Here is an 18,285-nt window from a genome sequence, read left to right as displayed (position 1 = left end):
TCCCACCAGTTGATGGCTACCTTGATGGACAGTCATTTATTTGTTCAGTAAACAGTAAATGATGATCACTCGTTGTATGTGTGTATGTCTTCTCAAGTGAATGGCTGGCATCCCAAGGGCAGGGTCTTTGTCCACGTATTGCCCCCACCCAGCTTGTGGGGGTCTAGCATAGAGCAGACTTTCATCGAAGGCTCAGTAGTTATAGCTTGAAGCTTAAGAAGGGTGGCTGGTTCAGGAATGTACACCTGCACTCTCTGCCCTGTGTACAGGCAATGGTCTGTTGAGCACATGGTTCTGGTTCCCCAAGCCCAGAAAAGGGGGCTGTTGGCTACACTCTGGTACCCTAAGTGTCTGGACTCTGTTCCCAGCATTAGCTGAACCCCATTTCTAGGCTGCTAAGTCAGATCTCAGTCTTCCATTTCTCTGTAGAGTCACAGGTACCCATGGAAGTCCCCTCCTGAAACCCCTAGGACCCATTCTTCCTGTCCACTACAAAGATTTATTATCTGGGCTGGAGGATACCTCAGACCTCAACTCATCCAAACCCCTCATTTTATAGGTGAGGAAACTGAAGTCCACTGAGGCACACGCAGGTCAAGATACTTGCTTAGAATCACACAGCAGCAAAGCCATCTACTGACCCTGGCCCCAGAAAGTGGGCTTAGTATTCTGAGACCCTGGTCTGGGCCAGTGGGCTGTAAAAAGAGGCAGCAGAGCTGGGCGCAGTGGTGCAGGCCAGTAATCATAGCACTTTGGCCGAGGCAGGAGGATCACTTGAGCCCAGAAGTTTGATACTAGCCTGGTCAACATGGCAAAACCCTGTCTCTATTAAAAATACAAGAATTAGCTAGGTGTGGTGGCCTGCACCTGTAGATCCAGCTACTCAGGAGGCTGAGGTGGGAGGATCAATTGAGCCTGGGTGGTTGAGGCTGCAGTGAGGTGTGATCATGCCACTGCACTTCAGCCTAGGCAACATAGGGAGACACTGTCTCAAAAAAAAAAAAAAAAAATGAGGCAGTGAGCATCATGCTGGGGTAACTCTGGAGTCTCATTTCCAAGCAGACAGAGGGTGCCATTCCTATGCACGCACATGGATAATCAGGCGTATCTGTGCATACAATGAAGGCACCCATATATAAACATATACACACGTGCACATGAGCTCATGCTCAGAGTTAATAGGGACCCACGCCCATCTAACCCATGCCCAGGTGTGAGTACCTGCCCAATTTCATGGGCTCCAGGACTGGAGGTCAAGAGTCCACCCTTCAGGCAGGGCGCAGTGGCTCATGCCTGCAATCCCAGCACTTTGGGAGGCCGAGGCAGGCAGATCACCTGAGGTCAGGAGTTCGAGACCGGCCTGGTCAACATGGTGAAACCCTGTCTCTACTAAAAAATACCAAAAAACTAGCCAGGCGTGGTGGTGTGAGCTTGTGGTCCCAGCTACGCGGGAGGCTGAGGCAGGAGAATTGCTTGAACTTGGGCAGCAGAGGTTGCAGTGAGCCGAGACTGCACCACTGCACTCCAACCTGGGCGACAGAGCAAGACTCCGTCTCGAAAAAAAAAAGAAAAAAAAAATGAGGCTGCCCTTCTATTCCTTGGGCTTGCCCTCACCTGGATGCTCCCCACTGCTTGCCACTCCCATTGCCTGCCCCCCTCCTTGCCCCCTTAAGTGATGTGTCAGCCTGTGTGTGTCGCTCAAAGGACCTTGTGTGTACTTGCGGGTATGAGCCAGTCTCTGCGCTTGGCTGGAGAACTGGCTCACCACTCCCCTCCTTCCCCACCCTCCCCTGCCCCCTGCCCTGAGATAGAGAGTGAGGTTGAAAGGAGTCCCTCTGACATAGATAATAAACTCTTCCTATCTTACCGGTGAAAAAACTAAGACAGAGAGGGGAAAACATTTCATTGGTAAAGCCAGCTGGAGCAGGCATAATCCCCAAATTACCCCAACAGATGGGCCTACACATTAACAAGAGGCCATATTCCAAGAACTTCTATTCAAAAAGCTTTGTTGTAATCCGGGTGGCTCACACCTGTAATTCCCAGCACTTTGGGAGGCTAAGGCAGGCACATTACTTGAGTTCAGGAGTTCCAGACCAGCTTGGCCAACATGGTGAAACTCTGTCTCTACTAAAAATACAAAAATTAGCCAGGCGTGGTGGCGGGTACTTTTAATCCCAGCTACTCAGGAGGCTGAAGCAGAAGAATCACTTGAACCCAGGAGGCAGAGGTTGCAGTGAGCCAAGATCGGTACCACTGCACTCCAGCCTGGGCAACAAAGCAAGACTCTGGCTCAGAAAAACAAAACAAAACAAAAAAAACCTTTGTTGTTCAATCCACAGATGTCTACATTTGAGAGTAACTCAAATTGTGGGCGGGGGGTGTGTGTGTGTGTATAAACCTTGGCCTGACTGTCAGATTTCAGTCTTGGTCTGTCCTGGGCTCACTGCCTGAGCCTGGGCAAGTCACTTCCTTTTTCTTTGTCTCAGTTTCCCCATCAGCAGAATGGCTGGCTCCATGCTCCCTTAACATACCTCCCAGGCTCAACTTCAAGGCATCGTGGCTTGTTTGTGTGAACTGTACTTAATGGCCCTGTCAGCAGGGAGGTGATGATCAGGACAGGATTCATTTCAGAGAGAAGAGGCAGGTGGCAGCAAGCCAAAAGCCTGGCTTAGTCTGAGTCCGTCTGCCATGGTCTGAGTCCATCTGACAGTGACTTTGGGGTCCCAGGGGTATGTTTGTGAGTGTGGACAAGTACCCAAGTGAGCTGCTGTAGTTGAGTGCCCAGCATGATTTCCCACGTTTAGAACTTTATTTTACTAATTTTTTTTTAGAGACGGGGGTCTTCCTATGTTGCCCAGGCTGGTCTCAAACTCCTGGGCTTAAGCAGTCCTCCTACCTTGGCCTCCTGAAGTACTGGGATTAGAGGTGTGAGCCACTGTGCCCAACCCCACGTGTAACATTTAAAAGAGAAATTGTTCTATCCCTCCTTGACCATCGTGGTTAGAAGGGATAGCTTTGGGGCCATCCAGGAGCAAAAGAAAAGGAACTGGCATCTGGAGTTGCATCCTATCTGTCTTGCCCAGACAGGGCCAGATTCTGCAGCTCCCTCCTGGGTCTCTGCTTGGGAACTGGGTCCTTAGCAGGCTTTGAGGCTAGGGAGGAGAGGGTGCAGAAGAGAAGGGGATTCCCTCCTGCTGAGTCAACCACTCTGCTAGGAGCAAATTAACTTCCTGAAGCTCAGACCACTTCCCTCTCCAACTCATGGCTCTTCCTTGGCTCCCTCTTGCTCCCAGGCTGAATTCACACTGCTGGCGGGGCACCCTTTCATGGTACCGGGTACACAGTAAGCAGCTGGTAAATTCTGACTGGAAGGATAAGCAAAGCTGTGTTCACCTACTCTTTCAGAGTTCTCTGTACACATATGCACACACATACCCTTTGCAAATAAACCACCAGCTTTCCTGCTTCCAGGATTTTGCTCTTGCAGTTTCCTTCATGTAGGGAACCCTGCCCCTCACTCATCTAATCTCTCTGTGTCTAGACCCTGTCTATTCGTTAGAACTAATGTAGGCTGGGTGCGGTGGCTCACACCTGTAATCTCAGCACTTTGGGAGGCAGTGGATCCCCTGGGGTCAGGAGTTCGAGACTAGCCTGGCCAACATGGCAAAACCCCATCTCTACTAAAAATACAAAAATTAGCCGGGCATGGTGGTGTATGCCTGTAATCCCAGCTACTCGGGAGGCTGAGGCAGGACAATCGCTTGAACCTGGGAGGCGGAGGTTGCAGTGAGCCGAGATGACACCACTGCACTCCAGCCTGGACGACAGAGCAAGACTCTGTTTAAAAAAAAATAAAAAAAAAAAAGCTCTGTCTTGTCTGCAGTGGGAGAAGCTCTCCTGCCACAGCCCCTCACCCCCTGAAAATGTTCGCCTGCTCCAAGTTCGTCTCCACTCCCTCCTTGGTCAAGAGCACGTCACAGCTGCTGAGCCGTCCGCTATCTGCAGTGGTGCTGAAACGACCGGAGATACTGACAGATGAGAGCCTCAGCAGCTTGGCAGTCTCACGTCCCCTTACCTCACTTGTCTCTAGCCGCAGCTTCCAAACCAGCGCCATTTCAAGGGACATTGACACAGCAGCCAAGTTCATTGGAGCTGGGGCTGCCACAGTTGGGGTAGCTGGCTCTGGGGCTGGGATTGGGACTGTGTTTGGGAGCCTCATCATTGGTTATGCCAGGAACCCTTCTCTGAAGCAACAGCTCTTCTCCTATGCCATTCTGGGCTTTGCCCTCTCAGAGGCCATGGGGCTCTTTTGCCTGATGGTGGCCTTTCTCATCCTCTTCGCCATGTGAAGGAGCCGTCTCCACCTCCCATAGTTCTTTCTCCCGTGTCTGGTCGGCCCTGTGTGTTCCTTTTCCTATACCTCCCAGGCGGCCTGGGGAACGTGGTTGGCTCAGGGTTTGACAGAGAAAAGACAAATAAATACTGTATTAATAAGAAAAAAAAAAAAAAAAAAAAAAAAAAGAATACAAACAGCAGCTTATATTTATTGATTATTTTTCTATGTGCCCGTAACCCTCCAAGATGGGCATTGTTGTTTTCCCAGCTTTACAAATAAGGAAATTGAGGCTCAGGTTGCTTGAAGAAACTTGCCCACAATCACAGAGCTAAACAGCTGGTGCATGTTTCAAAAACGTACAGTATTTTTACCTAACAGAGTCATTTTTTTCGAGCAGCTGGTGCTCCCATGAAGGACCAAACTGCCATGTGTGGAGAGGGCCACCTGATGAGGACCCAAGAGGGACCTCTACAAGCTAAGAGTGGTCCCCTGCCAACAGAAAGTGAGAAAACAGGGCCTCACTAATAGGGTCACAAGAAAATGAATTCTTCCAACATCCCGAGGGAGCTTGGAAGTTGATCTTTCTCTAGTTGAGCCTCCACATGAGGACATACCTGGCCAACACCTTGATTTCAGCCTTGTGGTATCCCAAGCAGAGAACCCAGATGAGCTGTGCCCAGACTTCTGACTTAGAGAATTGTGAGCTAATAAACAGGTGCTGTCATGAGCCCCTAGGTTTGTGGAGGTTTTGTTACACAGCAACAGAAAATCAGTACACACAGGCTTCACGCCTGTAATCCCAGAACTTTGGGAAGCCAAGGTGGGAGGATGGTTTGACGCCAGGAATTCAAGACCAGCCTGGACAACACAGTGGGGCCCCTTCTGTACAAATAATTTTTAAAAAATTATCCAAGCCTGTGCCACCATGTCTGGTGAATTTTTCCCTCCCTCCCTCCCTTCCTTCCTTCCTCTCTCTCTTTCTTTCGTACAGATGTGATCTTACTTTGTTGCCCAGGCTGGTCTTGAATTCCTGGACTCAAGCAGTCCTGCCACTTTGGCCTCCCGAAGTGCTAGGATTACAGGTGTGAGCCACTGCGCCCGGCCTTCACATTTTTTATTTTTTAGAGATGGGGTCTCTGACACCCAGGCTACAGTGCAGTGGTGTAATCATGGCTCACTGCAGCCTTGAACTCCTGGGCTCAAGCAATCTTCCTGCCTCAGCCTCCTGAGTAGCTGGGACTACAGCACACACCTCCATGCCTGGCTAATTTTTAAATTTTTTTGTAGAGACCAGGTCTCACTGTGTTGCCCAGGCTAGTCTCCAATTCCTGGTCTTAAGCGATCTGCCTGCCTTGATCTCCCAAAGTGCTAGGATTATAGTATAGGCCACCACAGCTGGCCTGCCCCTCACTTTTTAAGGAGAGTTCTGTCTTGTCTGCCTGCTTTCTAGGCTTCTGAGATATGGAACTGAGATAACAGGGTAACAGAGACAGGATGGGGAGGTGAGAGGGAAAAAAGAAAAAAGTGAGGCCTGAGGGAAAGGGCCTGGGGGTACAGTTTTTCATGGAGAGTAACAGGTTTGGTGAGTGAAGGCCACTGAGAGGCAGTGGTGGGATGTGAGAGATTGGAGAGAACCAAAGGGATTTTAAGGAGTGGTTGGCATAGATCAGAGGCCCTTTGATTTTTTTTTTTTTTTTTTTTTTTGAGAAAGAGACTTGCTGTGTTACCCAAGTACGATCTCGGTTCACTGCAACCTCTGCCTCCTGGGCTCGAGCAATTCTTTGTGCCTCAGCCTGCTGAGTATATGAGACTATAGGCATGAGCCACCATGCCCGGCTAATTTTTGTATTTTTAGTAGAGGTGGGGTTTCATCATGTTGCCCAGGCTGGTCTCAAACTCCCGGGCTCCAGAGATCCAATTGTCTCAGACTCCCAAAGTGATGGGGATTACAGAGAGATTAAATCTCTCTCTCTCTTTTTTCTCTTTAATTAGAGATGAAGTGTCTCACTATACAGCCTGTGGCTGGACTTGAACTCGAGGCTCAGTGGCATCTCGGCCCTCAGCCTCTTTTTTTTTTTTTTTTTTTGAGACAGAGTCTCAGCTGTGTCGCTCAGGCTGGAGTGGCAGTGGCTTGACCCTGCCTCAATGTAAGTTCGGCCCCTGGTTCACATTCTCCGGCCTCTTGGCCTCCGAGTAGCTGGGACTACAGGCTCCCCACCACTAGTTTTTTGTATTTAGTAGAGACGGGTTTCTTCCATGTTAGCCAGGATGGTCTCGGACTCACCTCGGGCGGATCCACCCGCCGCCCAAAGTGCTGGGATTACAGGCTTGAGCCACCGCGCCCGGCCTGGCCTCAGCCTCTTGAGTAGCTGGGACTACAGGCTTTTCATGTAATATCTCATTACAGCCTCACAACAGTCCTATAAAGGAGCTACTCTTATCTCCATCTTGCAGATTTGGAAACTGGGGCACAGAGAGGTTATTTGTCAAAGGTTCAACAGCTGCTAAGTGACAGATACGAATCTGTCAGCCTGCAGCCTGGCTCCAAAAGAATGGCAACCCCACATTCTTTTTTTTTTTTTAAGATGGGGTCTCACTCTGTTGCCGAGGCTGGAGTGTGGTGGTGCAATCACAGCTCACTGAAGCCTCAACCTCCTAGGCTCAAGCAATCCTCCCACCTCAGCCTCCCCATTAGCTGGGACTACGTGTGTGCATCACCATGCCTGGCTAATTTTTTGTTGTTGTTGTTGTGTATAGAGACGGGGTCTCCCCATATTGCCCAAGTTGGTCTTCAGCTCCTGGGCTAAAGCAATCCTCCTGTCTGGGCCTCCCAAAGTGTTAGGATTACCGGCATGAGCCATGGTGCCCAGCCTCAGTGCCATGTTCTTAAGCCCTTTGTGGCACTGCCTATCAACATGACTGAAGAGTGATAGCAAGGCCTTTCTGCCTCAGGATCTCTTCTCCACCGGTACCAGGAATTCCATCATTATCGTGTCTCTCCTCATAGTTAAGCATCGTCCTTTTTAGATGCCTCCTAAAATACAATTAATGTAGGAACATTAAATCTCTACACATCTAGCTGATGGGTTTTTCAGATGCCTCCTCTCTACTGAATGAGATGACACAGAAATATAAATTGGGGTATAAGGGAAAAGGTAGTGGAGTATCAAAGGGAAAGAATATTCCAAGTAACTGCCAAAATCTAAAAAAAAAAAAAAAAAAAAAGTGGGGCTTCATAGGAACACAAAGAGGTAAGAGGCCAGAGGCAGATAGATGTTCCATGTTTCCTGGGCTGGCTCTGCCCAACCTGACATTGATGGAGCTTCTGGAGATACAACCCAATAGTCAATCCGTGCTGCTTCTCAGCCCAGCCCAGAACACTGGTGACAGGGAGCCAAGTGGGTGAGAGGTGACAAGAGAGGCTCTCTGGAATGACGCCAGGAATAGCCCCGGTGCCTCCCCTGAGCCAGGCTGTCCTTGGGGAAGGCAAGTGGGACAAAGAGCACAACATGAATCCTTCCCTCGGAATGAGGAGAGTCAGCCTCATTCCTTTGCCAGGCTGTGGTTGTATTCCATCCACCTGAAGCCTACCTTTAAAGATTAAAATGGATTTTAAATGATGTAACAGACTGGGCACGGGGGTCACGCCTGTAATCCCAGCAGTTTGGGAGGCTGAGGTGGGCAAATCACTTGAGGTCAGGAGTTTGAGACCAGCTGCCTGGCCAACATGGCAAAACTCCATCTCTACTAAAAATACAAATATTAGCCGGGCATGGTGGTGGGCGCCTGTGATCTCAGCTACTAGGGAGGCTGAGGCAGGAGAATCATTTGAACCCGGGAGGCGGAGGTTGCAACCAGCCAAGATCGTGCCACTGCACTCCAGCCTGGGCGACAGAACTAGACTCCATCTCAAAAAAAAGTAACAATTAACAGAAATATTATATAAAAATCTAAGCAAGGCCAGGCATGGTGGTTTACACCTGTGATCCCAGCTCCACGGGAGGCTGAGGCAGGAGGACTGCTTGAGCCCCAGAGTTCAAAATCAGCCTGGGCAACATGATGAGACCCCTGTCTCTACAAAAAATAAAAATAAAAATAAAAGCTACATGTGGTATAATGCATTTGTAGCCCCAGCTATTCCAGAGGCTGAGGTAGAGGATTGCTGGAGCCTGGAAGGTTGAGGCTTCAGTGAGCCATGATTGCACCACTGTACTGCAGTCTGGATGACATCTCAAAACAAATAAACAAAAAACCCGAAACAAACAAACACAAAACCCCGAAGCAAACAAACAAACCAACAAAAAACAGAGCGAGACCCTATATGTTAAAAAACAACAACAACAGGCCGGGTGCGGTGGCTCACGCCTGTAATCCCAGCACTTTGGCAGGCTGAGGCGGGCGGATCACGAGGTCACGAGATCGAGACCATACTGCCCAACATGGTGAAACTCTCTCGCTACTAAAATGCAAAAAATTAGCCAGGCATAGTGGCACACACCTGTAGTCCCAGCTACTTGGGAGGCTGAGGTAGGGGAATTGCTTGAACCTAGGAGGTGGAGGTTGCAGTGAGCCGAGATCGTGCCACTGCATTCCAGTCTGGCGATAGAGCAAGACTCCATCTCAAAACAAACAAACAAACAAACAAAAAACCCAACAACAACGAAAAGATAAAGCCAAGGTCATCCTTGACCACCCTTCGTTATCCAGTCCCAGAGACCTTCTGCTACTGCCACCAGTTTGAAGTGTATCCTTCTTTTCTTTTTCTACACAACGTGTACATACATATAGGAAGTGTTTTGTTTTGTACAGCTCGTTTTGCTTCCAGTTTTACAATTATGGTTTAACGTTTTTTACTTCCTTACTTAATTGTAAGGCAATAGTTCAAAATTACAAAACTTCAATAGGGAGTACAGTGAAAAGCAGGTGTCCTTCCCTTCCCAGTTCCCAATTATTGGTTTCCTTCCTGGAGGTAACCAATTCCAGTTCCCTGTGATTCCTTCCAGAGGAATTCTATGCATTTAAAATCTGATGCAGAGTGGGCGTGTTGGCTCATACCTGTAATCCCAGCACTTTGGGAGGCTGAAGCTAGAGCATCACTTGAGCCCAGGAGTTTGAGACCAGCCTAGGCAACATGGTGAAACCCTGTTTTTACAAAAAATACAAAAATTAGCTGGGTGTGGTGGTGTAGCCCTGTGGTCCCAGCTACTCAGGAGGCTCAGGTGGGAGGACTGCTCGAGCCCAGGAGATTGAGGCTGCAGTGAGCCATGATTGCACCACTGCACTCCAGCTTGGGCAACAGAGTGAGATGCTGTCTCAAAAAATTAATTAAAAAATAAAATTATAAAATCCAACATATAATACATGTATTTTTCATAAACATAGAGACACTATTCTGCACCTTGTTTTTTCATCACTTCATACTCTATCTTGCAGACCTTTCCATATCAATATGGAGAGCAGCCTCATTTTATTTCAAACCTGCATAGTATCCCATCAAATAGATGCACTCTATATATCCCATCTCATAAGGAGAAAAAGTTTGTTTCCAATATTTTGTTATTACAATGTGGCAATTGATATTTTTACCCATTATTTTGCATATTTATTTGTAATATAAATATCTATTAGTGGGGATTAGTCAGTTGAGGTTATTTTAAAAGTTTAAAGAGCATTTTAAAAGTTGACTTAGGCCAGGCATGGTGACTCACACCTGTAATCCCAGCACTTTGGGAGGCCGAGGCAGGTGGATCACCTGAGGTCAGGAGTTTGTGACCAGCCTAGCCAACATGGTGAAACCCTGTCTCTATTAAAAATACAAAAATTAGGCTGGGCGCGGTGGCTCAAGCCTGTAATCCCAGCACTTTGGGAGGCCGAGACGGGTGGATCACGAGGTCAGGAGATTGAGACCATCCTGGCTAACACGGTGAAACCCCGTCTCTACTAAAAAATACAAAAAAAAAACTAGCCGGGTGAGGTGGCAGGCGCCTGTAATCCCAGCTACTCGGGAGGCTGAGGCAGGAGAATGGCGTAAACCCGGGAGGCGGAGCTTGCAGTGAGCTGAGATCCGGCCACTGCACTCCAGCCTGGGCGACAGAGCAAGACTCTGTCTCAAAAAAAAAAAACAAAAATTAGCTGGCTGTGGTGGTGCGTGCCCGTATTCCCAGCTACTCGGGAGGCTGAGGCAGAAGAATCGCTTGAACCCGAGAGTGGAGGTTAAAGTGAGTCGAGATCACGCCACTGCACTCCAGCCTGGGTGACAGAGCAAGACTCCATCTCAAAAAAAAAAAAAAAAAAGACTGATATTACTAAATAGCCTACATGAGGTACCAATTTACACTGCTTTTAGGTTTGTCTGTTTTCTTGATATTATACACTCTGTCTTACAGACTCACAGTAACATGTCTTGGAACTCTACTTATGTCAATATACATAGATCTACCTTATTAAAAAAAAAAAAACAAAAACGAAAAACATGCTGGGCGCAGTGACTCACACCTGTAATCCCAGCACTTTGGGAGGCCGAGGCAGGCGGATCACCTGAGGTCAGGAGCTTGAGACCAACCTGGCCAACATGGCGAAACCCTGTCTCTACTAAAAGTACAAAAATTAGCTGAGCTTGGTGGCAGGCGCCTGCAATCCCAGCTACTCAGGAGGCTGAGGCAGGAGAATCGCTTGAACCTGGGAGGCTGAGGTTGCAGTGAGCCGGGATCGCGCCACTGCACTCCAGTCGGGGTGACAAGAGCGAGACTCCATCTCAAAAAAAAAAAAAAAAAAAAAAAAAAAAAGGCCGGGTGTGGTGGCTCATGCATGTAATCCCAACACTTTGGGAGGTCTAGGTTAGAGGATCTCTTGAGCCCAGGAGTTTGAGACCAGCCTGGGCAATATAGTGAGACCTCGTCTCTACAAAAATAAAAATGAAAAATAATTAGCCAAGTGTGGTAGTGTGCACCTGTAGTCCCAGCTACTTGGAATGCTAAGGTGGGAAGATCCCTTGAGCCCAGAAGGTTGAGGCTGCATTGAGCCGTGATGGCACCACTGCAGTCTAGTCTGGGCGACAGAGTGAGACCCTGTCTCAAAAAAACAAAAACAAAAGCCTCACAGTTTTCCACTGTATGACTTGACTACAGAGAATTTATTTAGTTACTCTTATTGACAGACATTTGGGCGGTTTTCAATTGTTTGCTGCCACAAATAATGCTACAGTGACTATCCTTGGATATACAGAATAGTTTCAGAGAAGTGAATTGCAAGATTGATAGGTGTGTACATTTCAAATTGAACAGATGCTGTCAAATTACTCTCCCAAAATGCTTTACCACTTTAGACTTCCACCCTAAGATGAGCCTTAGGGTGTCATCTGGAACTGGCCCATGTGCTTCCCTCTGAGTCAAAGCTCAAAGTCTCAGTTACCATTGGGTTGTCTAAGCCCTGAGCCCCCCTCTGCAGAATCTGGATGGACAAGCTGAGTGTTGGGAAGGTTGTACATAAATGAGGGGCAAGCTGTCCCCCATTAACCAGGTGGTCACTCAGGTAACACACACCCTCTCTAAAGGAAAGAGGCCACCTTGGGAGAAAGTGAGCTCCCCATCATTAGAAGCGTCCAAGTGGAGGTTCAGTGTCAACAAATGCACTGAGCATTTACTTTGTGACAGATCTTGGGCCTGGTGTTTTGTCCCAGAGATGAGTCAGCCTTAGTTCCTGGCCTCCCAGAGCTTGACACTCATGGAGAAAATAGACAAGTAAACAGACAGCTGTACTAAATACTGAGTTGGATTTCCTTTTCTGACAATATCGGGAAGTTCCTGCTACACAACCTAAGGAGATGCTGGAAATAAAAACAACGAACATCCTTTAACATGCACAACTGAATCTGCAATAGCTTGAGTTTTTAAACAAACATTTGGGGCATTGAAGTTTTGGGCTTACATGAAATTAGAGGTTGCAGCTGAGACCCTTGATAAATCTAGGACCCTCGAAGGGCTACACCCACGGTGAAAGAACAAACTAGGGGAAAAACAAACACCTACTACCGAAGGGAGACAAAAAGGATGCGTCCATCTTGACCTGGTCTTTGGGCAGGAGGGAAAAACGATCTCCTGAGAATTTGAAACCACATGCCTACCCTCCATGAGTCTGGCGTTCACATTTGCATCACCTGCATGGCTGGGAATCTCAAAGCTGAGAAATTAATATAAAAAGAGACCCACTGTGAAATGATCTCTCAGATGCCTGGAAGAAATACATGTAAATCGTCTCTGGAGTGGCCACTTCTGCCTTGCCCCCCACAACCCCATTGCAGGCTACACAGGATTCCTATATATAAACTAATTGATTGGAAGTCAACTGTACTGTTTAATACTAAAAGAACATGATCTTCATCAATAGGCAGAAACGTACAGGCATAGCCATACTACATCTACAAAATGTCAGTATCAAGCAGCAGCTTCAAATCCAAAACAGTGATTAGATATAAAGTGAAATTGTAGTTGGCATAGAAGGCAGCAGGGAAGTTGAGCCAATGATGATGTGAAGTCTATGAAACCCTGTGGCTATAAAGAATGTTGAGCTGTACACTCTGTCGGAAATAGTAAAGATTGTCGCAAAGTATTCTGAGGCCCGTAGGAGTGTGAAGTAAATGACTAAGGCAACTGTAATAGATAATGCTTGGAGTATATGCTTGCTTTTCATTTTATTTCTTTTCTTTTGAGACAGAGTCTCGCTCTGTCGCCCAGGCTGGAGTGCAGTGGTGCGATCTCAGCTTACTGCAACCTCTGCCTCCTGGGTTCAAGTGATTCTCATGCCTCAGCCTCCCTAGTAGCTAGGATTGCAAGCTGCCACCAGGCCCAGCTAATTTTTGTATTTTCAGTAGAGACAGGGCTTCACCATGCTTGCTGCCACAAATAATGCTACAGTGACTAATCTTGGATATACAGAATAGTTTCAGAGAAGTGAATTGCAAGATTGATAGGTATGTACATTTCAAATTGAACAGATGCTGTCAAATTACTCTCCCAAAATGCTTTACCACTTTAGACTTCCACCCTAAGATGAGCCTTAGGGTGTTATCTGGAACTGGCTCGTGTGCTTCCTCTGAGTCAAAGCTCAAAGTCTCAGTTATCATTGGGATGTCTAAGCCCTGAGCCTGATCTTGGTCTCCTGACCTCAAGTGATCCACCCGCCTTGGCCTCCCAAAGTGCTGGGATTACAGGCGTGAGCCACCGTGCCCAGCCAAGTATATGCTTTCAATTACCTTCTAACAGGGTGTGGTGAGCTCAGGTTATTGAAGACCCCTGAAGCCAATAAAGCGGACGTGCTAAGCAGGTGTCCTTGTAAGGGGCTAAGAGGATGAATACCTGTTGGGGGCCAGCAGCCTCCTAGCTCTGGGGTGGATCGATACTTTCCAAACATTAGCTTATAATCTAAATTTATAAAATATACAAGAAAACAATTCACCATGAGGAAGTTTCAGTAGACACAATGAAGAGAAAAACCAGACTCCCACCAACTTCAGATAACAGAAGTATCAGATAGCCATCATGAAGTGCAGGTAGACGCAGCTACTAAGTGCTTTGGGAGCATAAAGAAACAGCTGAATACGGCCGGGCGCGGTGGCTCACGCCTGTAATCCCAGCACTTTGGGAGGTCGAGGCGGGCGGATCACGAGGTCGGGAGATCGAGATCATCCTGGCTAACACGGTGAAACCCCGTTCTCTACTAAAAATACAAAAAAACAAAAAACAAAAAAACTAGCCGGGCGTGGTGGCGGGCGCCTGCAGTCCCAGCTACTCCGAGGCTGAGGCAGGAGAATGGCGTGAACCGGAGAGGCGGAGCTTGCAGTGAGCCGAGATCGCGCCACTGCACTCCAGCCTGGGCGACAAAGCGAGACTCCGTCTCAAAAAAAAAAAAAAAAAAAGAAATAACTGATTACCTGATAGAATAAAAGTCTCCATAGAGGCCGGGCGCAGTGGCTCACACCTGTAATCCCAGTACTTTGGGAAGCCGAGGTGGGCGCATCACCTGAGGTCAGGACCAGCCTAACCAACATGGAGAAGCCCTGTCTCTAATAAAAATACAAAATTAGCAGGGCATGGTGGCGCATACCTGTAATCCCAGGTACTCAGGAGGCTGAGCAGGAAACGCTTGAACCTGGCATGGAGATTGCTGTGAGCCGAAGATCGCGCCACTGCACTCCAGCCTGGGCAACAAGAACAAAACTGCCTCAAAAAAAAAGAAAAGAAAAGTATCCATAGAGAAAGAAACTTTTTTTTTTTTTTTTGAGACGGAGTTCATTTGTCGCTTCAGGCTGGAAGTGCAGTGGTCGGATCTCAGCTCACTGCAAGTCTCCTCGAAGCTTTATTTATTTGTTCAGCTCCCGGTTGAGCATACCAAGAATTCTACCGTTGCTTTTTAGAGTTTTTAGTAGAGACGGGGTTTCACCGTGTTAGCCAGGATGGTCTCGATCTCCTGACCTCGTGATCCGCCCGTCTCGGCCTCCCAAAGTGGAGAAAGAAACTTTAAGAATGGGTCTTTTGGCGGGGCGCCGTGGCTCACGCCTTTAATCCCAGCACTTTGGGAGGCCAAGGCAGGCAGATCACCTGAGATCAGGAGTTCAAGACTAGCCTGGCCAACATGTGAAACCCCATCTCTACTAAAAATACAAAAATTAGCCGGGTGTGGTGGTGCACACCTGTAGTCCCAGTTACTCGGGAGGCTGAGGTGGAAGAATCACTAGAGCCCAGGAGGCGGAGGTTGCAGTGGGCCAAGATTGCCCCACTGTACTCCAGTCTGGGCGACACAGTGAGATTGCCTCTAAAGAGAAAAAAAAAAAAAAAAATGGGTCTTTTGTAAAATAATACATGATATCTCTATATATATAATTTTAAAATGGGTCTTGAGGCCAGGTGTGGTGGCTCATACCTATAATCCCAGCTCTTTGGGAGGCCAAGGCGGAAGGATTGCTTGAGGACAGGAGTTCTAGACCAACCTGGTCAAAATAGCAAGAGCTATTTCATGTCTATATCATTTCATCTCTATATCATGTAAAATAATGAATTGAATTTTTTTAAAAAAGGAATGGGTCTTGCCAGCCTGGCCAACATGGTGAAACCCCATTGCTACTAAAAATACAAAAATTAGCCAGGTGTGGTGGCACACACTTGTAATCCCAGCTACTTGGAGGCTGAGGCAGGAGAATCGCTTGAACCCGGGAGGTGGAGGAGGTTGCAGTGAGCCGAGATCACGCCACTGCACTCCAGCCTGGGTGACAAGAGTGAAACTCCATCTCAAAAAAAAAAAAAAAAAAAAAGGAATGGGTGTTGAAGAATAAGTAGAACTTTGCCAGTTGAGGATAAGTGCTGCTGGGGTGGAGGGTGGGGTGTAAAAACTAGAATGTACCAAGGGAATCATCACTGATCATTTATTTTCTCAGATGCAAATGGACAGCACAGTGGAGGATGAGGCAAGAGAATTAGGCAGGTCAGATGATGCTTGGCCTTGCAGGCAGGCCAGCTTAAGAATTTTGATTCTTTGAGCCTGGGAGGTCAAGGGTGCAGTGAGCTCTGATCGTGCCACTGCACGCCACCCTGGGTGACAGAGCAAGACTGTCTCAAAAACAGAAAACAAACAAACAAACACATTTTGGTCCCAGGCTGGAGTGCAGTGGCACTATTACAGCTCACTGCAACTTCCACCTCTCAGACTCCAGCCATCCTCCTGCCTCAGCCTCCCAGGAAGCTGGGACTACAGGTGTGCACCACCACACTCGGCTAATTTTTGTATTTTTCGTAGAGAGAGGGTTTTGCCATGTTGCCCTGGATGGCCTCCAACTGCTGGACTCAAGTGATCCTCCTGCCTTGGGCTCCCAAAGTGCTGGGATTACAGGCGTGAGCCACTGCACCCGGCAGAATTATGGTTCTTAAATTAAGTGCAATGGAAAGCCAGTGAAGAGTTTTAAGAAAGGAATTAGAGCCGGGCGTGGTGGCTCACGCCTGTAATCCCAGCACTTTGGGAGGCCGAGGCAGGCGGATCACAAGGTCAGGAGATAGAGACCACGGTGAAACCCCGTCTCTACTAAAAATACAAAAAATTAGCCGGGCGCGGTGGCGGGTGCCTGTAGTCCCAGCTACTTGGGAGGCTGAGGCAGGAGAATGGCAGGAACCCGGGAGGCGGAGCTTGCAGTGAGCCGAGATTGCGCCACTGCACTCCAGCCAGGGGGACAGAGCGAGACTCTGTCTCAAAAAAAAAAAAAAAAAAAAGAAAGGAATTAGAGATATTCATTCATTCATCATTCATTCATTCATTCGTGCATTCATTCATTCATTCAGCATATCTTTTTTTTTTTTTGAAACGGAGTCTCACTGTCGCCAGGCTGGAATGCCGTGGCACAATCTCAGCCCACTGCAACCTCCACCTCCTGGATTCAAGCGATTCTCCTGCCTCAGCCTCCCAGTAGCTGGGACTACAGGCACATGCCACCACACCCAGATAATTTTTGTATTTTTAGTAGAGATGGGGTTTCACCATGTTGGCCAGGATGGTCTCCATCTCTTGACCTTATGATCCGCCCATCTCAGCCTCCCAAAGTGCTGGGATTACAGGGGTGAGCCATTGTACCCAGCCATCTTTGAGTTTCTAATGGATGTCAGGGAAAGGGGGAATGGATACCAGGAAGCAACAAGCAAAGTCCACTACACCTATCTCCTTTCTCAGAGCAGGGAAATGTGTGTATATTTGGGGGAAGGGGATAAGAGGCCTGGATGCACAGTTGTAGGGAGTGTGGCTCCTGGGGAGTGAGAGGGATTCAGAGAAAGAAAGTTGGAGGTGCAAGAGCCTATCTACAACTTTCCAGTTTTAGGCCAAGTTTACATCTTGGTCTTGTTGCTACAAGATAGCTTTCACAATCATGGGTATTTGTGAGTAGGGGACAGGAAGGAAGTGTTTCAGAAATCTGTCCTCAGGGTATTATGTAAATCCAAATCCTTCTTTTGGGCCCTTACAATACTTGGGTCTCAGATTGAGGAGCTGGTATATAGGTCTCCCAGTGGGCCTCGTGGGAGACCCCAGCGCAGGACCAGGAGACCGTTAGTATAGAAGGCCGATAGTGAGAACCCTGGTTTCTGGGCCAAGTGCCACTATTGACTTGCTGTGTGATCCTGGGCCTGGCACTGCTCCTCTGGGCTTTATTTTTCCCAATCTGTACAATGAACTGGATCAGGCGCTTTCTACTTTTGCGATCTTAAAGAAGCCTTTAAAGACCTTTTTGTACATGCTACTGATTTCCACAGTCACCCACGTGGTTGTTACTGTTTGTTTTTAAATTTTTATATAGTTTATTATCTTCTGGTAAAAAATCCGCAGTCACACAGATCAGGCCTTTGCTGTGTCTTTTTTTTTTTTTTTTTTTTCTGAGACAGGGTCTCACTCTGTCACCCAGGCCGGTGTACAGTGTGGCACGATCATGGCTCACTGCAGCCTTGACCCTCCAGGCTCACGTGATCCTCCCACCTCCCACTTAAGCCTCCCAAGTAGCTGGGACCACAGGTGTGCACCATCACACCTGGCTAATTTTTTTTTTTTTTTTTTGTAGAGACGTGGTCTTGACATGTTGGCCAGGCTGGTCTCAAACTCCTGGGCTGAAGCAATCCTCCTGCCTCTGCCTCCAAAAATGCTGGGATTACAGACATGAACCACCGTGCCCAGCCTTAGAGGCATATTTTCTTTTCTTTCTTTCTTTTTCTTTTTCTTTTTTTTCTTTTGAGACAGTTTCGCTCTTTTTGCCCAGGCTGGAGTGCAGTGGCACGATTTTTGCTCACTGCAACCTCCACCTTCCAATTTCAAGTGATTCTCCTGACTCAGCCTCCCGAGTAGCTGGGATTGCAGGTGCTCGCCACCATGTCCGGCTAATTTTTCTATTTTTAGTACAGACGGGGTTTCACCATGTTTGCCAG

The 18,285-nt window shown here is 47.8% G+C and overlaps 1 protein-coding gene across 1 annotated transcript; it reads left to right on the top strand.

Annotated features, from left to right (window-relative positions):
• The first annotated feature begins 3,865 nt into the window (after positions 1-3,865).
• On the top strand, positions 3,866-4,524 carry LOC101018964 (ATP synthase F(0) complex subunit C2, mitochondrial). The gene has a single exon (XM_009216273.3). The coding sequence runs from the start codon at positions 3,927-3,929 to the stop codon at positions 4,350-4,352; it is 426 nt and encodes a 141-aa protein (XP_009214537.1). The 5' UTR covers positions 3,866-3,926; the 3' UTR covers positions 4,353-4,524.
• Positions 4,525-18,285: the final 13,761 nt, after the last annotated feature.

The sequence above is a fragment of the Papio anubis genome, chromosome 16, assembly GCF_008728515.1.
Source record: "Papio anubis isolate 15944 chromosome 16, Panubis1.0, whole genome shotgun sequence".
In the NCBI taxonomy this organism is placed as follows: domain Eukaryota; kingdom Metazoa; phylum Chordata; class Mammalia; order Primates; family Cercopithecidae; genus Papio; species Papio anubis.
The sequence above is the reverse complement of the archived record's forward strand: the minus strand, read 5'-3'. Positions and strand labels throughout refer to the sequence as shown.